The sequence below is a fragment of the Schistocerca serialis genome, chromosome 1 (assembly GCF_023864345.2).
Source record: "Schistocerca serialis cubense isolate TAMUIC-IGC-003099 chromosome 1, iqSchSeri2.2, whole genome shotgun sequence".
Classification (NCBI taxonomy): Eukaryota; Metazoa; Arthropoda; class Insecta; order Orthoptera; family Acrididae; genus Schistocerca; species Schistocerca serialis.
In genome coordinates this window covers 907,691,926-907,708,055 of record NC_064638.1, presented here as the reverse complement: position 1 = coordinate 907,708,055, position 16,130 = coordinate 907,691,926, and the positions used below count along the sequence as shown (strand labels likewise).

Below are 16,130 nucleotides of genomic sequence, written 5' to 3'. Positions count from 1 at the left end.
AGGCCCAGGAGCTGTGTTGGGGCAATGTGCAGGGGCACTGAGGAGCTCCCACTCTGCAAATGGGGCATTATAGGATTCACTGTGGCGAGTAGTGAATGAGAGGACTTTCCCTTCCAGCCGCTGTCTGAGAGTGCGAAAGGATGGGGGATAATTCTCCAATGCAGGGGCTTGAACAAAGTGCTCGGCAATCGCGTTTGTGTCGGTAGATAACACACCATTCGTGGTAACACCAGAAATGCCTGCTGGGGTCTGGTACCCGAAAAGACATTTGATCGTTGCCTAGACTTGGGAAGGTGACGTATGGAACCCAATGGTTGAGACGTATCTGTCCCAACACTCCTGCTTCCATCATTTGATAACTTGGTGAATGCAGGCACGAAGCTGTTTAAAGGCTATGAGGTGCTCTAGGGAAGAGTGCCACTTATGCTGCTGTAGAGCTCACTGATGCTCCATAATTGCTTCAGTGACTTCTGGCGACCACCAAGGGACTGCCCTACGCTGGGGGCATCCTAAAGAGCAAGGGATCGCATTTTCTGCTAGAGAAAGGATTGTTATAGTCACCTGCTCAACCATCACATCGATGTAACTGTGTGAGGGAGATTCAACGGTGACAGCAGAGTTGAAACTTTCCCAGTTCGCCTTGTTTAAGGCCCATCTGGGCATGTGTCCGTGCGCCTGATGCCAGGGCAGTGACAGGTAGATGGAGAAGTATTCACTACCACACAGGCCGTCATGTGCTCTCCAGTAGATAGATGAGAGAAGTTGGATGGGTTGTTTGGGGAAGGAGACCAGACAGATAGGTCATTGGTCTCATCGGATTAGGGAAGGATGGGGAAGGAAGTCGTCTGTGCCCTTTCAAAGGAACCATCCCGGGATTTGTCTGGAGTGATTTAGGGAAATCACTGAAATCCTAAGCCAAGATGGCCGGATGTGGGATTGAACCGTCGTCCTCCTGAATACGAGTCCAGTGTCAAACCACCGCGCCACCTCGCTCGGTGCGATGAGAAAAGTCCTGGGTTGCAAATTGATAAATCAATGGCCGAGTAACTACCATGAGCCACACTGAAATTTGTGGCAGCCCCAGTATTTAAGAGGCAGAGGTCGAACTGAGAAGTAAAGAAACTTCCAGGCAGATTAAAACTGTGTGCTGGACCGAGACTCGAACTCGGGACCTTTGCCTTTCGCGGGCAAGTGCTCTACCAACTGAGCTACCCAAGCATGACTCATGCCCCGTCCTCACAGCTTTACTTCCGCCAGTATGGCGTATGAGACAGTAAAGTTTCGACATCTCTGCCTCAGCCAGTAAGTACAGTGCCACCCACAAGGGGTTACGGGCATTAAAATCTCCCAAAAGTAGGAAAGGTTTAGGGAGTTGATCAATCAGTGCAGCTAACACATTCAGGGGTACTGCACCATCTGGAGGAAAATATACATTGCATACAGTTAATTCCTGCGTCATCCTTATTCTGACAGCCACAGCTTCAAGAAGGGTTTGAAGGGGCACAGTGTCACTACAGACTGAGTTTAGGACATAAATGCAAACTCCAACTGACACTTCATTATAGTCACTATGGATCCTGTATTATCCCTTACAGCCGTGTACAGCAAGGGTCCGCATTGTCGGTAACCAGGATTCCCAGAGGGCAATGCAGATAACAGGTGCAAAGCTTAACAGTTGCCGTAGCTCAGCAAGGTGGTGGAAAAAACTGCCGCAATTCCGCTGGAGGATGATGTCATCGAGAGACTAGGACTGCATGGTACATTCAGTGAGGCAGTTTACGCCTCAGAGTCACCTGCTGCTACTGGCTTATTGCCTGAGCAGCCTACGTCCATTGCGTCTGAGGGTCTGGCGAGATCTATGTCCTCAGCGGACGCCAGAATCTCCACCCCCATCCTCAGATGCAGAGCTTGTAGGTAGCGGTGGTGTGGGTGCCACCGCAATTTCCTTGGTCTTAGGGGACTGCTTTTTGGATTTCTCTTGCTGCTCCTTGGGTTTCCCTGGCTGGGAGGATTTCACTGGCTCAGTCTCCGGGACTGAGGATGAGCGTGAAGCCCTACAACCGGCTGCTTTTGAGCTCTTCTGCCCCTGGCGGGTGTCATCTTTCCCACTAGCAGAAACCTCGGAAGGAAGTGACCCAAGGGACCCCTTCCTAACAAGAGAAGCTGAAGAAGACTTATGCTTCTCTGGGTTAGAAGTGGGGACAGACGCTGGGAGGGAAATGCCACCCACCATCAAGGGGGCAGGTGTAGTCTTCCAGCTCTGAGAGGTGACTGGGGATGATGGAGCTGATGGTGCCAGAAACGTTGTAGCGCTGGCAAAAGACGATGTCATACATAGAGCGTGCAGGCGTTCAAATTTTCTCTTAGCCTCATTCTAGGTCAGGGTCCTGTAATCCATAATTGTCCTTTCTTTCTTGAGAATCCTGCAGTCAGGTGAGCAAAACGAATGGTGCTCTCCGCAGTTGACACAGATGGGAGGCGGGGCACATGGAGTATTGGGATTTGATGCTGGAAGTACAGCGGGAAGACATATGGCCGCACTTCCAGCACTTAAAGCACCACATCGGGAGAGGGATATCGGGCTTTACATCACAGCACTAGACCATCACTTTGACCTTCTTGGGCCATGTATCACCCTTGAAGGCCAAGAAGAAGGCACCGATGGCAACCCGATTATCCATCGACCCCGGTGGACGAAATGTACACCTCGCCACTCTAAATTGGCGCGCAGCTAGTCGTCAGACTGCAAAAGAAGGTCCCTGTGAAACATGATACCCTGGACCATATTTAAGCTCTTATGGGGCGTGATGGTTACAGAAACATCCCCCAGCTTGTCACAAGTGAGTAACGTCCATGACCTGGCAGAGGATGCTGTTTTGATCAAGACTGACCCAAATCTCATTTTGGACAATCCCCCCACCTCCCTAAACGTGTTTTAAATTCTCAACAAAAAACTGAGGCTTCATTGTCATGAAAGATTCCCCATTAGCTCTTGAACATACAAGGCACAGGGGGGAATAAGATCGACTACCATCCTTAGCCTAATGTTCCTTGCATGGTATGGCCAGGGAGGGGAACGATTTGGTGTTACACTCCTGTGTGTTGAATTGAGCTCATGAGCATTTAGAGACTGCTGGTATTTCTTCACCAGCAAGTAATGATGTACTACGCTTCATTGCGTGTCATCCACCCTGATGCCACCCACTCAACCAGGGGGCCTTCCCACGGGCGCCACACAGCCGCAGCAGAGGCCACCCGGTGGGATGGCCATTGCCAGGTCTCCCGATGCCCCAGGGTGATGGGCATCTACACCTTGGCTTATTTGGGGAGTTAACGGTGCAGGCACCAGCAGAGCAGTCCCTGTGTGGTCGGGAGGCTACAACCAACAGGGTACATGGCGGCCCCACCACAACGGATTGGCTACCGTGCTGGATATCAGGTGCAAAAAAGCCCAAAGTCATCGTCGACACACAAACTGACACAGCATAGTGCATGGTGGAAAACGCACCCAGGAAGGTGTCCTTGCCCAAGAAAAGCAGAAGGAGAATGAGCGGGACTGAAATGCGACGACGAGAAAGTGGGCTAAAGATCTCAATGCACGATGGACACGATGCACCATGTAAGGTGCCCTTCCCCAATTGGCTTGCTCTTTGGGAAAAGTTTGAAGAATGGAGGTCAAACCCTATAGGGGACCATCACTTAAAGGCCGAAACGTGTGAAACTCCTTTCAGTCACCTCTTACGACGGGCAGGAATACCTCGGGCCTATTTTTATCCCCGGACCCACAGGGGTATGTCATTATGGTGACGGCTCTGAGTGAGGCTAGTAATCTATACACGCAAGCAGAACAATCGGCATCGGACAAGCCAGCACCTAACTGACTTGGGGCTGCCCAGCTTGAAGCGGGCATTGACTGGCCAGTGGACCTACAGTGGGTCCTCCCACTGTTGATAACAGCCTCTGGTGCCTGCATGTATGTCCATTTGTATGGGCTTGTAACTGGTAAATTACCACTGGCCATGTCAATTCCACGTGATAGATGATAAGTGGATAGAGGGTCTTCTCTGAACATGCTGCATCTTGGACACGTTTTACAAGCCAGTGACCTTGCCCGCTACTCATGCCACCCTCTCAGCCTTGCTGACTCATTCTCCAAGAACCACAACACACGGCATATGAAGTCAGGCTGGCTGCAAGCAGTTGCCGCTCATTTCCAGTTGTAATCTACTCATGCCTCAAGAAAATGCCAATTGTGGGATATGCTTTGGAGTTGTCTTACAATTATAAGAATTTTATATCCTTGTTGACGAAGCGGGCAGAGAATTGAACTGAACAATATAACCAATTAAAATGAAATAACTGTACTATCTCTGCTTTTTTAATTCCTCACTACTGCCAATTTTCAAAATATAACAATCCATTCAGGTAAAGAGCTTCTGTAAATTGGAACACACATGGACAAAGGGGAAGAAGTAAATCATTAGGTTTCACAATTTACTAAATAAATACAATACATGATTTACGGGCTGTACCTAAAACATCAATAAAGATGTGTTAATTAAACAAACTAATTTATGTTGAAGGAAAGGGATGGAAAATTCCATGCCTAGATTTATATAAACTCACAAATTTTGATTACATTTTCTACAAGACTGTCTATCAGTACAGGATTGTGGAAGAATAGAAGTGCTTCAACAGCGAGAACAAGAACAAGGAAAAAGTGAAGTTCTCTCTTAAACAGAAAGTACACTTCAAATAAGTCAGACTTGCCTTGTTGCGTAGTGGGTACAACTTTCAAAACCTGTCCACTTGGAACCTTTAGTGTTTCCAAAGCGCGTTTTTGTTGATGAGCAGCTCTCTGCATGCGCAACTGTTGTTCCATTTTTTCCTTTATTTCTTCTGGTGTCGATTTTCCACTAACCATTTCCAATTTTGCATTTCCGCCTGCTGCTACACCATCTGTCTTGGCAGCTAATGAGCCCGAACGACTCCTAGTAACAACCTGTGCATTAGTCTTCTCCAACCTGATGTAAGCGGGATCAAAAAGAAATTGGGAAAAGTTAGTAAATCACACAAGCATGCATTTAACACAAAACATTTCAGATAAAGCATTATTATTAAATCAGTGTGCTGAATGATCTCAAATTAAGTCACATAATTAATGTGGGGCAATAAAATGTGAATAACAAAACATTATTTCTTCTGCACTACTGAAAACTGAAAGTACAAGTACACCTTTTTCAATTTCCACAATCTACATCTACATCTACATCCATACTCTGCAAGCGACCTGACGGTGTGTGGCGGAGGGTACCATGAGTACCTCTATCGGTTCTCCCTTCTATTCCAGTCTCGTATTGTTCGTGGAAAGAAGGATTGTCGGTATGCTTCTGTGTGGGCTCTAATCTCTCTGATTTTATCATCATGGTCTCTTCGAGAGATATACGTAGGAGGGAGCAATATACTGCTTGACTCTTCGGTGAAGGTATGTTCTCGAAACTTTAACAAAAGCCCGTACCGAGCTACTGAGCGTCTCTCCTGCAGAGTCTTCCACTGGAGTTTATCTATCATTTCCGTAACGCTTTTGTGATTACTAAATGATCCTGTAACGAAGCGCGCTGCTCTCCGTTGGATCTTATCTATCTCTCCTATCAACCCTATCTGGTACGGATCCCACACTGCTGAGCAGTATTCAAGCAGTGGGCAAACAAGTGTACTGTAACCTACTTCCTTTGTTTTCGGATTGCATTTCCTTAGGATTCTTCCAACGAATCTCAGTCTGGCATCTGCTTTACCGACGATCAACTTTATATAATCATTCCATTTTAAATCACTCCTAATGCAGATAATTTATGGAATTAACTGCTTCCAGTTGCTGACCTGCTATTTTGTAGCTAAATGATAAGGGATCTATCTTTCTATGTATTCACAGCACATTACACTTGTCTACATTGAGATTCAATTGCCGTTCCCTGCACCATGCGTCAATTCGCTGCAGATCCTCCTGCATTTCAATCCAATTTTCCATTGTTACAACCTCTCGATACACCACAGCATCATCTGCAAAAAGCCTCAGTGAACTTCCGATGTCATCCACCAGGTCATTTATGTATACTGTGAATAGCAACAGTCCTACGACACTCCCCTGCGGCACACCTGTGGCATTACATTGTTCTGAGGTGAAACAAAACATTCATTCATGTAATCATGGTGTATACGAGAACAGGAGGCAGGGAGGAATTCCCAGATTTTTCTGGCTCTCCTGGTTAAAAATGCATCTCCCCCCCCCCCCCCCCCCACACACACACACGAAAATAGACTCATTCCAAGGTGAAAATACACTTTCTCCATGATAATCAACAGTGTACTTTCCCTTGGAGCTGTAAAAACATCAATCCTTTGAATGGTAAAGGTTTCATACACCAACAAGAATTTCCCGGCACTTTGGAAAACGAAACTCAGGAAGGGGGGAAAAAAAGAAAAGGAAACGCAGTTTGGAAAGATCTTTGATGTGCAGCAACATGTACGCTGCATATTTTCATATTACGATATGCTGCATATTTCGTATTATGAAAGTATAAATTCGAATTCCACCAAACACAGCACATCAGTTTCCGAAGCATTGAAACAGAGATTGCAATGCACTGTTGTAAGCCAATCACAGCAGATATTCAGAGCATAGGACACGTGATGTAGCCAGCCAATAGCAACATCACTGTTAAGTAGTGTGAACACACAAATAGGAAAAGTTAATGGTTTATATTAATGTACATAATGTAGCCAGAAGAAAAGCTAAGCTTTCACATATAATACTGGTCTTGAAGATTAATAAGTTACAAGAAAAGTTAAGCTTTCACATATAACATTGGTCTTTTTAGTGTGTGTTACAGTTTAAGATACATCACACAATTGTGCCAATAAAATTTTAAACAATGACATTAATGCCTGGTCTTCTGGGCTCAAAATTATTGTAAGTGGCTGGTCCTGGAAGTTTTAAGTTTTACATACGAGTCAAAGGCTCTGTGATACAGAAAATTCATTGTACATTCTCACACGTAACATAGTTCATCTAGCATAAAAGAAAATTTTCTTTGAAAATAACGCTTTTCGAAGAACCATTCATAATATTATCCCACAACCTCTTAGGCATGAGTTCATTTCAGAAGCTGCCAGAGAGCACCAGAAAACAGGCGTTACTACGTGTGGGCAGCTACAATGACATAGGAAGCCCATATGTTCGTACACATATAGCATCAAGAGATCTTACATGACATCATAAAAGAAACAGATCATCACAGGATACTCCAACAACATAGGAATTTTGTAAACCAGCTTAAAGGACACATTCATATGTCAAGATTCACTATGAAGTAGGCCCCAACTTGACATTAAGCTTTTCAGTGCGCTTTTTAGGAAACAAATGTTCTTGGAGTACCAGTACTGTATTGTCTCATGTTTGATGCTTTATTGTGACATAATGCCACATGTGCCAGAAGATGAAAATGTGCACTTGAAATTCAGTGAACAGTTGAAACTAGTCAATATTGTGAATGAAGCAGTTTGTTTCTTATAAACTGACTGTATCTGCTGAAAAGATTAATAAAAGCCACGTTCATTTAGCAAACCGACAAAAATAACTTCATAGTAGAGCAAGGCGATTAATGCTTGCTGCCACAACCATGAAATACGATCAAATCAGAAAACAAACTAATAACAGCCTTCCGTAATTATGTGGACGTATTTTAAATAAGTTGATAGCTTCCAGCCACAGAAATATGTTTTGTTTTCATTTGACGTGTGAACTGAAAAGGAAGTAGGACAGCAGGAAACAGCAGAATCACTAAACCCAACATGGGTCACTATCCCCCTCCCCACTAAAACCCAGACTGTCGATGAGCCTACTGGCAAATGCTCAAAACAAACTTAATGAAACAGTTGTGACATCATGCTCATCTGAAGCAGTTTGTTGTTATGAGTATTCCATAAACTTCATCCTATAGCCTTTGAGACATTTTGCTGTCTGTCAGTTATTAACAGTCAAAATTACAAAAATTCAACTGAACACTGTAACACTGAAAAATTCCCAGAATTCTAGAAAATTCCCGGGTTTTTCCTGTTTTCTCCCGGATAAAAAAAAATCCTTGTTTTCCCAGTTGTCCTGGATCATATACACCCTGATAATCCTAATACATGCTATGCAATATAACACAAATGCCAATTTATCACATGCTCAGCTTCTTCTTTACATAACATTAAAGCTCTGGAAGTAATGGCTGAAAACCGATTTTGTGCTATGACACCTCAGTTTTAATGGCTGTGATGCGTGCCTCTCGTGTTACTAACTTTGCTGTATTTGAGAGAGCTCCAAAATATGGAAAATAAGAAAATCTCTGTTACTGAATGTGTGCGGGCATATTTAGTATCACCACTGTGGGCCGGAGGGTCGGTTTAGCCACTTAATTCGAGCCTGTACACTGTGGAGTTCCAGCAAGTCACGAGTCACCAAGATGGAGCCGCAGACTTAGCCTCTAAGCCTCTAGTAAAGAGGCAGGCAGCACATAGCAATCTTCTAGTGAACATAGCTGACTGGCGGCGAAGGGGTGGGGGGTGGGGGGCTAGCGCACGTGCAGTGAACATAATGTTTTACAAACAAACAACAGGATCTGACAAATGTAAGATTAAGGTTGTGCATGATTCTCACCTTAGTGTAGTGCAACGATGTTCTAACAAACTATATGTCTCATTACATACTGCTGGCCATTGTGTGAACTTTCAGTTAGACACAGGTGCATCAGTCACTTTACTTAATCGTGCCACATACCCACATACTAACAGTTAGGCTCACAATGCTTTCTAAGTCTAGCAAGCACCTCACTGCTTACAATAAACTGAAAATTCCGTTGCTTGGACAGTGTAGTTTTCCTGACACAAATCTCACATCAGGACAGTGAATTTTACTGTGTTGAAATCAAGAGACAAAGAGAACATTTTTGGTTTGGATTCCCTTTGATCTCTTTGGCCTTAGCATCCAAGACAATGTTCTTTCCATATCAGCTTTTGATCTGAAAGCCAATGTAGCTAGCTTACTTAAGGAATTTCCTGAACTATTTTCAGAAGTCATGGGAAAAGCTAATAACTTTGTAGCGCACATTACAATGAAAGACAATGCACAACCTAAGTTTTTCCAGACCTGCGCTGTTTCAGTTGCTTTAAGAGACAAAGTAACCAGTGAATTGAAAGAATTGCAAGATAATGGTGTCATTGCTCCCATTCAAGCTAGTCAATGGGCCAGTCTACTAATTTTGTTGCCTAAGCCTTCTGGTCACATTCACTTTTGTGTTCAAGTCTACAGTCAACCTATAGACAGTAGTTAACACTTATCCGTTATCTTGCCCTGAGGAACTCATGGACAGGCTTGATACAGGACGTTACTTTCGTAAGATAGATTTGCGTGATGCTTACTTGCAAATTCCTTTCAATCAAGAATCAAAGAAAGTGTTTGTTGTAAATACACACTTAGGGCTGTTCAAGTATTTGCGTTTGCTCTTCAGCAGTGCTTCTGCAAACGCAATTTTTCAATGTTACTTGGAACAGCTGACTGCAAAAGTGTCACTTTGTTCAAAATATCTTGACGATATTGTCATCTCAGGTTGTACACCAGAGAAACACATTGCCAATTTGCGTACTCTTTTCAGAGTGTTGTCAGAAGCAGGACCCAAGTGTCATCTTCGAAAAGTGTGACCTTTTTCAAACCGAGCTACATACTTAGGCCACGTGATAAACAGTTAATGTGTGCTCAGTTCATACCGAATGCCACTCGGATAACGGCTTCATTGCATCGTAAATATGTACTCTTTGTGGACTAAAGGGTGTCAAAATGCATTTCAGCAACTCAAAAACGTCTTGCTTAGTGCATTTTGATCCTGCCAAGACAGTAATTTTACAGTTGACGCTGCTTCTTACGGAATCAGTGCTGTGCTGTCGCACAAAAGTGGTGAACAAAACAGACCTACTGATTTGCCTCAAAGTTGCTCACTCAAACTCGGTGCAATTATTTGCAAACAGAAAAAGAAGCTCTTGCTATGGTGTATGGCGCGACAAAATTCCATCGCTATATGTATTGTCGTAAGTTCTATTTAAAGACAGACCACAAGCCTTTGCAGTCCTTGTTTCATCTGTCAAAGCCTACATGCACAGCTCAAAAATGGCAATGCTGGGCTTTGTTGCTTTCGCATTATCGGTATGAACTTGTGTACAGACCTCCGGTAAAGCATGGCAATGCAGACACCCTTTTTCGCCTCCCAATTGGCCCAGACTCTGATTCTGATGCATCTGTCGCATCTTGTTGCTGAATCGATGGGGAGGACTCTGAATTGCTGGAATATTTTCCTCTGAACTACAGAAAAATTGTGCAGGACACGGAAGCAGACCCAGATCTCAAGATTTCATTGAATTATATTTGCAGGTCTTAGCCTCCTTCATTGACCAGTATCCAGAACTCAGTTGTATATCAATATTTTGAACCTCAGCATATCCTTTCAATTGAACAGGGTGTGATTCTAGTTCAAAATGACAATGGACAATCCTGTGTGCATATTCCCAAAGTGTTGCAAAAGGATGTGTTGCGGTTGATCCACCAAGGACAATGAGGAATTGTTCTGACTAAACAGTTAGTGTGCTGGCACTGTACTTGGCAGAGCATGGACACCCACATTGAACAGATGATGTCACAGTGTCGCGCATGCGCGGAGATCCAATCCACTCCACCACACACAATCACAGCTTGGCCTAAGATTCAATTGTCATAGCAATGAGTGCACAGAGACTTTGCAGGACCATTTTGAAACACTTGTTGGCTCATAGTGGTAGCCTCTTCCAGCAAGTTCCCATTTGCGATGCCTATGAACTCTACCACATCACGTAGTACCATTCAAGCAATGTCCTCAATATATGCATCGGAGTATTGCCACATGGACTACAGTTCGCTTCACGTGCCTATGAACAGTTTTGTGAACGCAATGGCATTCATCATCTAACAAGTGCTCCATCTCACCTGCAGTCCAACAGAGAAGCAGATCACTTAGTACGTACTTTCAAACAAGAGATGGCCAAGCTTTGCACCACCCACACATGGGAACAGGCATTGCAATTCTTTCGCGCACAAGACGGACCATCACTGGCGGAACTTCTGTATGGCCGCAGCCATCGGACATTAGTACACTTGCTACACCCATCGCGGCATCCAGCGCTGCCAATGGTCCGCTAGCCATGTAATCTTCTTCTTTTCAGTGTTTAAGGCAATTGTGGGCACTGGGAAAGAGGTGTAATCCAGGAATGCATTGGCTCATATACACTATGTGATCAAAAGTATCTGGAAGCTCCCAAAAACATACGTTTTTCATATTAGGTGCATTTTGTAGTCAGTAGACATCGTGAGAGAGCAGATGGGGCACTCCGTGGAACTCACGGACTTCGAACATGGTCAGGTGATTGGGTGTCACTTGTATCATACGTCTATATGCAAGACTTCCACACTCCTAATCATCCCTAGGTCCACTTTTCCGATGTGATATGAAGTGGAAAAGTGAAGGGTCACGTACAGCTCAAAAGCATACAGGCTGACCTCGTCTTTTGACTGAGAGAGACCACCAATAGTTGAAGAGAGTCATAATGAGTAATAGGTACACATCTATCCAGACCATCACACAGAATTCCAAACTGCATCAGGATCCACTATAAGTATTATGACAGTCAGGTGGGAAGTGAGAAAACTTGGATTTCATGGTCGAGCGGCTGCTCATAAACCACACATCATACGGGTAAATACCAAACAATGTCTCGCTTGGTGTAAGGAGCGTAAACATTGGACGATTGAACAGTGGAAAAAATGTGTGTGGAGTGACGAATCACAGTACACAATGTAGCGATCCGATGGCAGGGTATGGATATGGCGAATGCCCTGTGAACGTCAACTGCCATTGTGTGTAGTGCCAATTGTAAAATTCAGAGGCAATGGTGTTATGGTGTGATCCCATTTTGCATGGAGGGGGCTTGCACCCCTTGTTTTGCATGGCGCTATCACAGCACAGGCCTACGTTGATGTTTTAAGCACCCTCTTGCTTCCCACTGTTGAAGGGCATTTTGGGGATGGTGATTGCATCTTTCAACATGATCGAGCACCTGTTCATAAAGTACAGCCTGTGGCGGAGTGGTTACACGACAATAACATCCCTGTAATGGACAGGCCTGCACACAGTCCTTACCTGAATCCTACAGAACACCTTTGGGATATGCTGGAATGCCGACTTCGTGACAGGCCTCACCGACTGACATCGATACCTCTCCTCAGTGCAGCACTCTGTGAAGAATGGGCTGCCATTCCCCAAGAAACTTTCCAGCACCTGACCGAAAGAATGCCTGCGAGACTGGAAGCTGTCATCAAGCCTAAGGGTGGACCAACACCATATTGAATTCCAGCATTACCGATGGAGGGCACTATGAACTTGTAAGTCATTTTCAGCCAGGTGTCCGTATACTTTTGATTACATAGTGTATTTACTTAATTGCAGGTCGTGATGGTTTGCAGCACCACCACTAGAACCAAATTCGTGCATGTCAGTTTCCCCGTGATCCTGCTGCTTTTCTTCCCCCACATTCATGGTTTCACAGGATCATGTGGTCTTCACAGCTGCCCACTGGTGCCACCACAGCACCCCAGGAGCAGATGAACCACACGCTCTCACCCACGCCATCCCTGCTTGTTGACCCCATGGACCTAGATCCGCCGTCACCGTCATCGCCCCAGCACACGCGCTAAGGCCTGTACGTGTGGCCTGAAAGCAATTTTCAGGAGGATGTCTCTGTTGCCTAACAAGCAAGATGGTGGGGTACAGTTGGGCGTCTGCCATCCTCCACAGTCACGGCTCCCAGCGCATCACGATGTCAAGCATCCTGCCTCCCTCCCCGATGTCGTTCACAGCCTCACTACACGACAATGGTGCGGCATTTCGGGGGGGAGGAAAGTACTGGCATACACTGGCGCCAGCACACCATGTGGCACAGAGTTTAAGGGAGTATTGATAGAGGTCAATAACAAGACTCACGCAGCCAACACCCTCATAGCCGCGAGTAATTAGGATTGCTGCCACAAACCGGAGGGTAGCATGGAGACAGGCAGCACATAGCAATCTTATAACAGACTTCTAATTCAACAGCATTGAGGCTACGTGGGCTATCCAGAAGAGAGCTTGTATCACAGCACTTGGCAACTTAAGTTCAGTAGCTCTTTGTTTATGAATAAAGAACCCAATTAATAATTGCATACAGTTTGTGTTATAGAACGAGGATACCGATTATTGACCAACATCCTCTCCTCGTTTTCCATAGTACAGCTCTACAGAGACAACGAGACGACATAAAAGCGGTTAAAGAGAATACCACAGAATGTTTCGCCTATTAAAGACAATGTAGTGTACTTCACAGTCTTCAGTTTACACAAATAAAAAGGTTCATTGTTAATTATAAATAATTCAATAAAAACAATACTATAAACTACACTACAACATCGTTAGACACACAAAAGCAGATTGAATACATATTTTTGGCAAAAATGAACACAATGTTCATAAAAACTTTCACAAAACAGACAGAAGATGCTAGAGGAGGGATGCTAATATTACATGGAAAAAAAGTCTTTAACAAGTATTACTATTAAGAAGACTAGCCATAAAGAATTTAAAGCCTGGAAATCAGAAACAAAGTTATTTGAGAAAGTTTAAGGGTTTGGAAAAATAAGAGTCAGTCACTTGTGGATGCATGCAGTTTAGAGGGAACTTCTATAAAAGAAGTCAACAATGTGCTTTGAACACACAATCAGAGTTTTAATCCACCAGATAGGTTCAACAAGTAAAAGCTACATTTATTATCTAAATTTACACAACAGCCTAAATGCAACAGTGAAGTCAGTATGGGGAAAATAAAACTATGAATATAATGGTATGCTTCTACGTAATATGAAATATATGCAAAACCACTGGAGTTTTGCACTCAACAGTCAATAAAATATTACAAAATAAATTCAAATTATATGAGATGTTATACAAAGCTCAATAACAGTTCAAGTTAAATCAGAGATTTCTCACTCCATATTATGATTAACACAACAGAAAAGGAGCCATTAACTTCCCGAACCTCTCTCTCTCTCTCTCTCTCTCTCTCTCTCTCTCTCTCTCTCTCTCTCTCTCTCTCACTCACACACACACACACACACACACACACACCAAGTGTATGTCAGAAGCCCAGTATGTCACAATATCATAACGATTGGGGGTTGATATAGCAGACATAAGACCTGCTAGGTTTGTGAAATGTTTACAATGTATGTGCACCTTATTGTCACCACTACGCTGCAGCCACGAGCAAAGTGAATCACTCCGGGACACAATATGCAGCTGAACATAATATGCTTGATTTCATCCCAGGCCATCTGGATCCTCTCCTCCACCACCGGCTTTTCTAACCTGTTCAGATGATAAACTATGTCCCAACACACTTCATCCAACAGTTTCTGCCCCCCCCCCCCCCCCAGCCTCCACCCAATTCCCATTCCCTTACTCTCACTGAGCACCACTCTCTGCCAACACACCCTACCAGTCTTTTCCTCCCCTCTGTTCTTCTCGCTTCCCACTCCCCATCGTCCTGCTCTACCTCGCCCTCCCCTCCACAGCCTGCTGATGCTACCCCAGGCAGCCTCGTCCTGCTGTCTTCTCATCCCTGTATGCTCTGCCAGACAGTGCTCCCCCCCCCCCCCCTCCCCTCGCCATTGGGGGGAATTTTGCTATCCCTCCCCCTTCCCAGCCACACTCTGGTCTTTTAGGCTTATCAGAGTGACCAGAGACAGCTGTTATGTGCGTGTGAGGTGTGCCTGCTTGTGAGAAAGTGTGTCTGCGTGTTTTCATTTCTTTTTTGAAGACGGCTTTGGCTGAAAGTTTATTGTGGTACAATCTTTTAATTATCTCTGCCTACAGCTCAGTATGTCATCTCCACGGGGGGGTAGCAATCTATCATTTTCACAATGGTTGTTTTTGATTTCTAATAGCATTATTATTATTATTATTATTATTATTATTATCTGCAACCAGAATTGTAAACTGCAGAACAACAGATGTTAAAACTGAACTTAATTTTGAGAGCGAGCGATCTGTTTAAGAAATTTGTATTTTTTGAACAGCAATTATTAATCAAAAGTATTATGGCATTAATTCATATGGAAATCTAAGTTCTGAAGTACATATTATATGCTTCTTAGTCACAATGCATATGTTGGCCAACAAAAAATTCTTTTAGATCTTTGAAAAATACTTCAGTTATTGTAAAGTAATTACCAGACAGAGAGAAAGACTGTTGATTTGTAGACTGCAACGATTGAAAACAGAGTATTGTTTACGTTTTCTAGGTGCTTTTGTATTCTCTTCAATGCCACAGATCTTTTTTTTAAATTTATGCGTATGTGTGTGTGGGGAGGGGGGGGGGGGGCTGCTTCCAAATTGATTCATGCACACCGAGTATATTCATTCTATTGCAGAGAAAGTCACTTGTCACAATTATTGTTACATTGTTACTGGGAGTTGCAGATCTTGGTTTTACAGCTCAGTTAACACTACATCATTTTACTGTATTTCAAGTTACAGACTTACTGCATCATACATCTTTTTTAATATCAGACATAGTTTTCACACAGTGGATAATCTCATGAACTATCAATATATTATAATCAGTCTACTATAGCAACACATGAACTTTTTATTAACAACACACCTAATATCTGGAAAATACTACATTTAATCAGAAACAAGGGATTCAATATCAGAATGATACTGCTCTATTTTACAATCAACAGGTGTGTCACATACCTCCATTTACAAATTTATACACAATTCAGAGACAATTCATCCACATACATTGTTATATAAATCCCATCATGAAGGGAAAAACCTCAGGAATATGAAACAAGTCATGTTATACATTCACACATAGAACAAGCCACTGCAAGTAATCCGATCAGTGCTAATTTACTCACATTGATAAGTATTACAATTGGTGTACTAGTAGAAAAGGAGCTACTTTGGGGA

At 43.7% G+C, this 16,130-nt stretch overlaps 1 protein-coding gene across 1 annotated transcript in view; it reads right to left on the bottom strand.

Moving 5' to 3' along the window:
* The window catches only part of LOC126411948 (nucleosome-remodeling factor subunit NURF301), a 312,451-nt gene that overhangs the window by 102,351 nt on the left and 193,970 nt on the right, over positions 1 to 16,130 (bottom strand). The window contains exon 22 of the mRNA XM_050081404.1: positions 4,771 to 5,024. Coding sequence (XP_049937361.1) covers positions 4,771 to 5,024 — 254 coding nt within the window. The remainder of the gene's footprint in view (positions 1 to 4,770; positions 5,025 to 16,130) is intronic.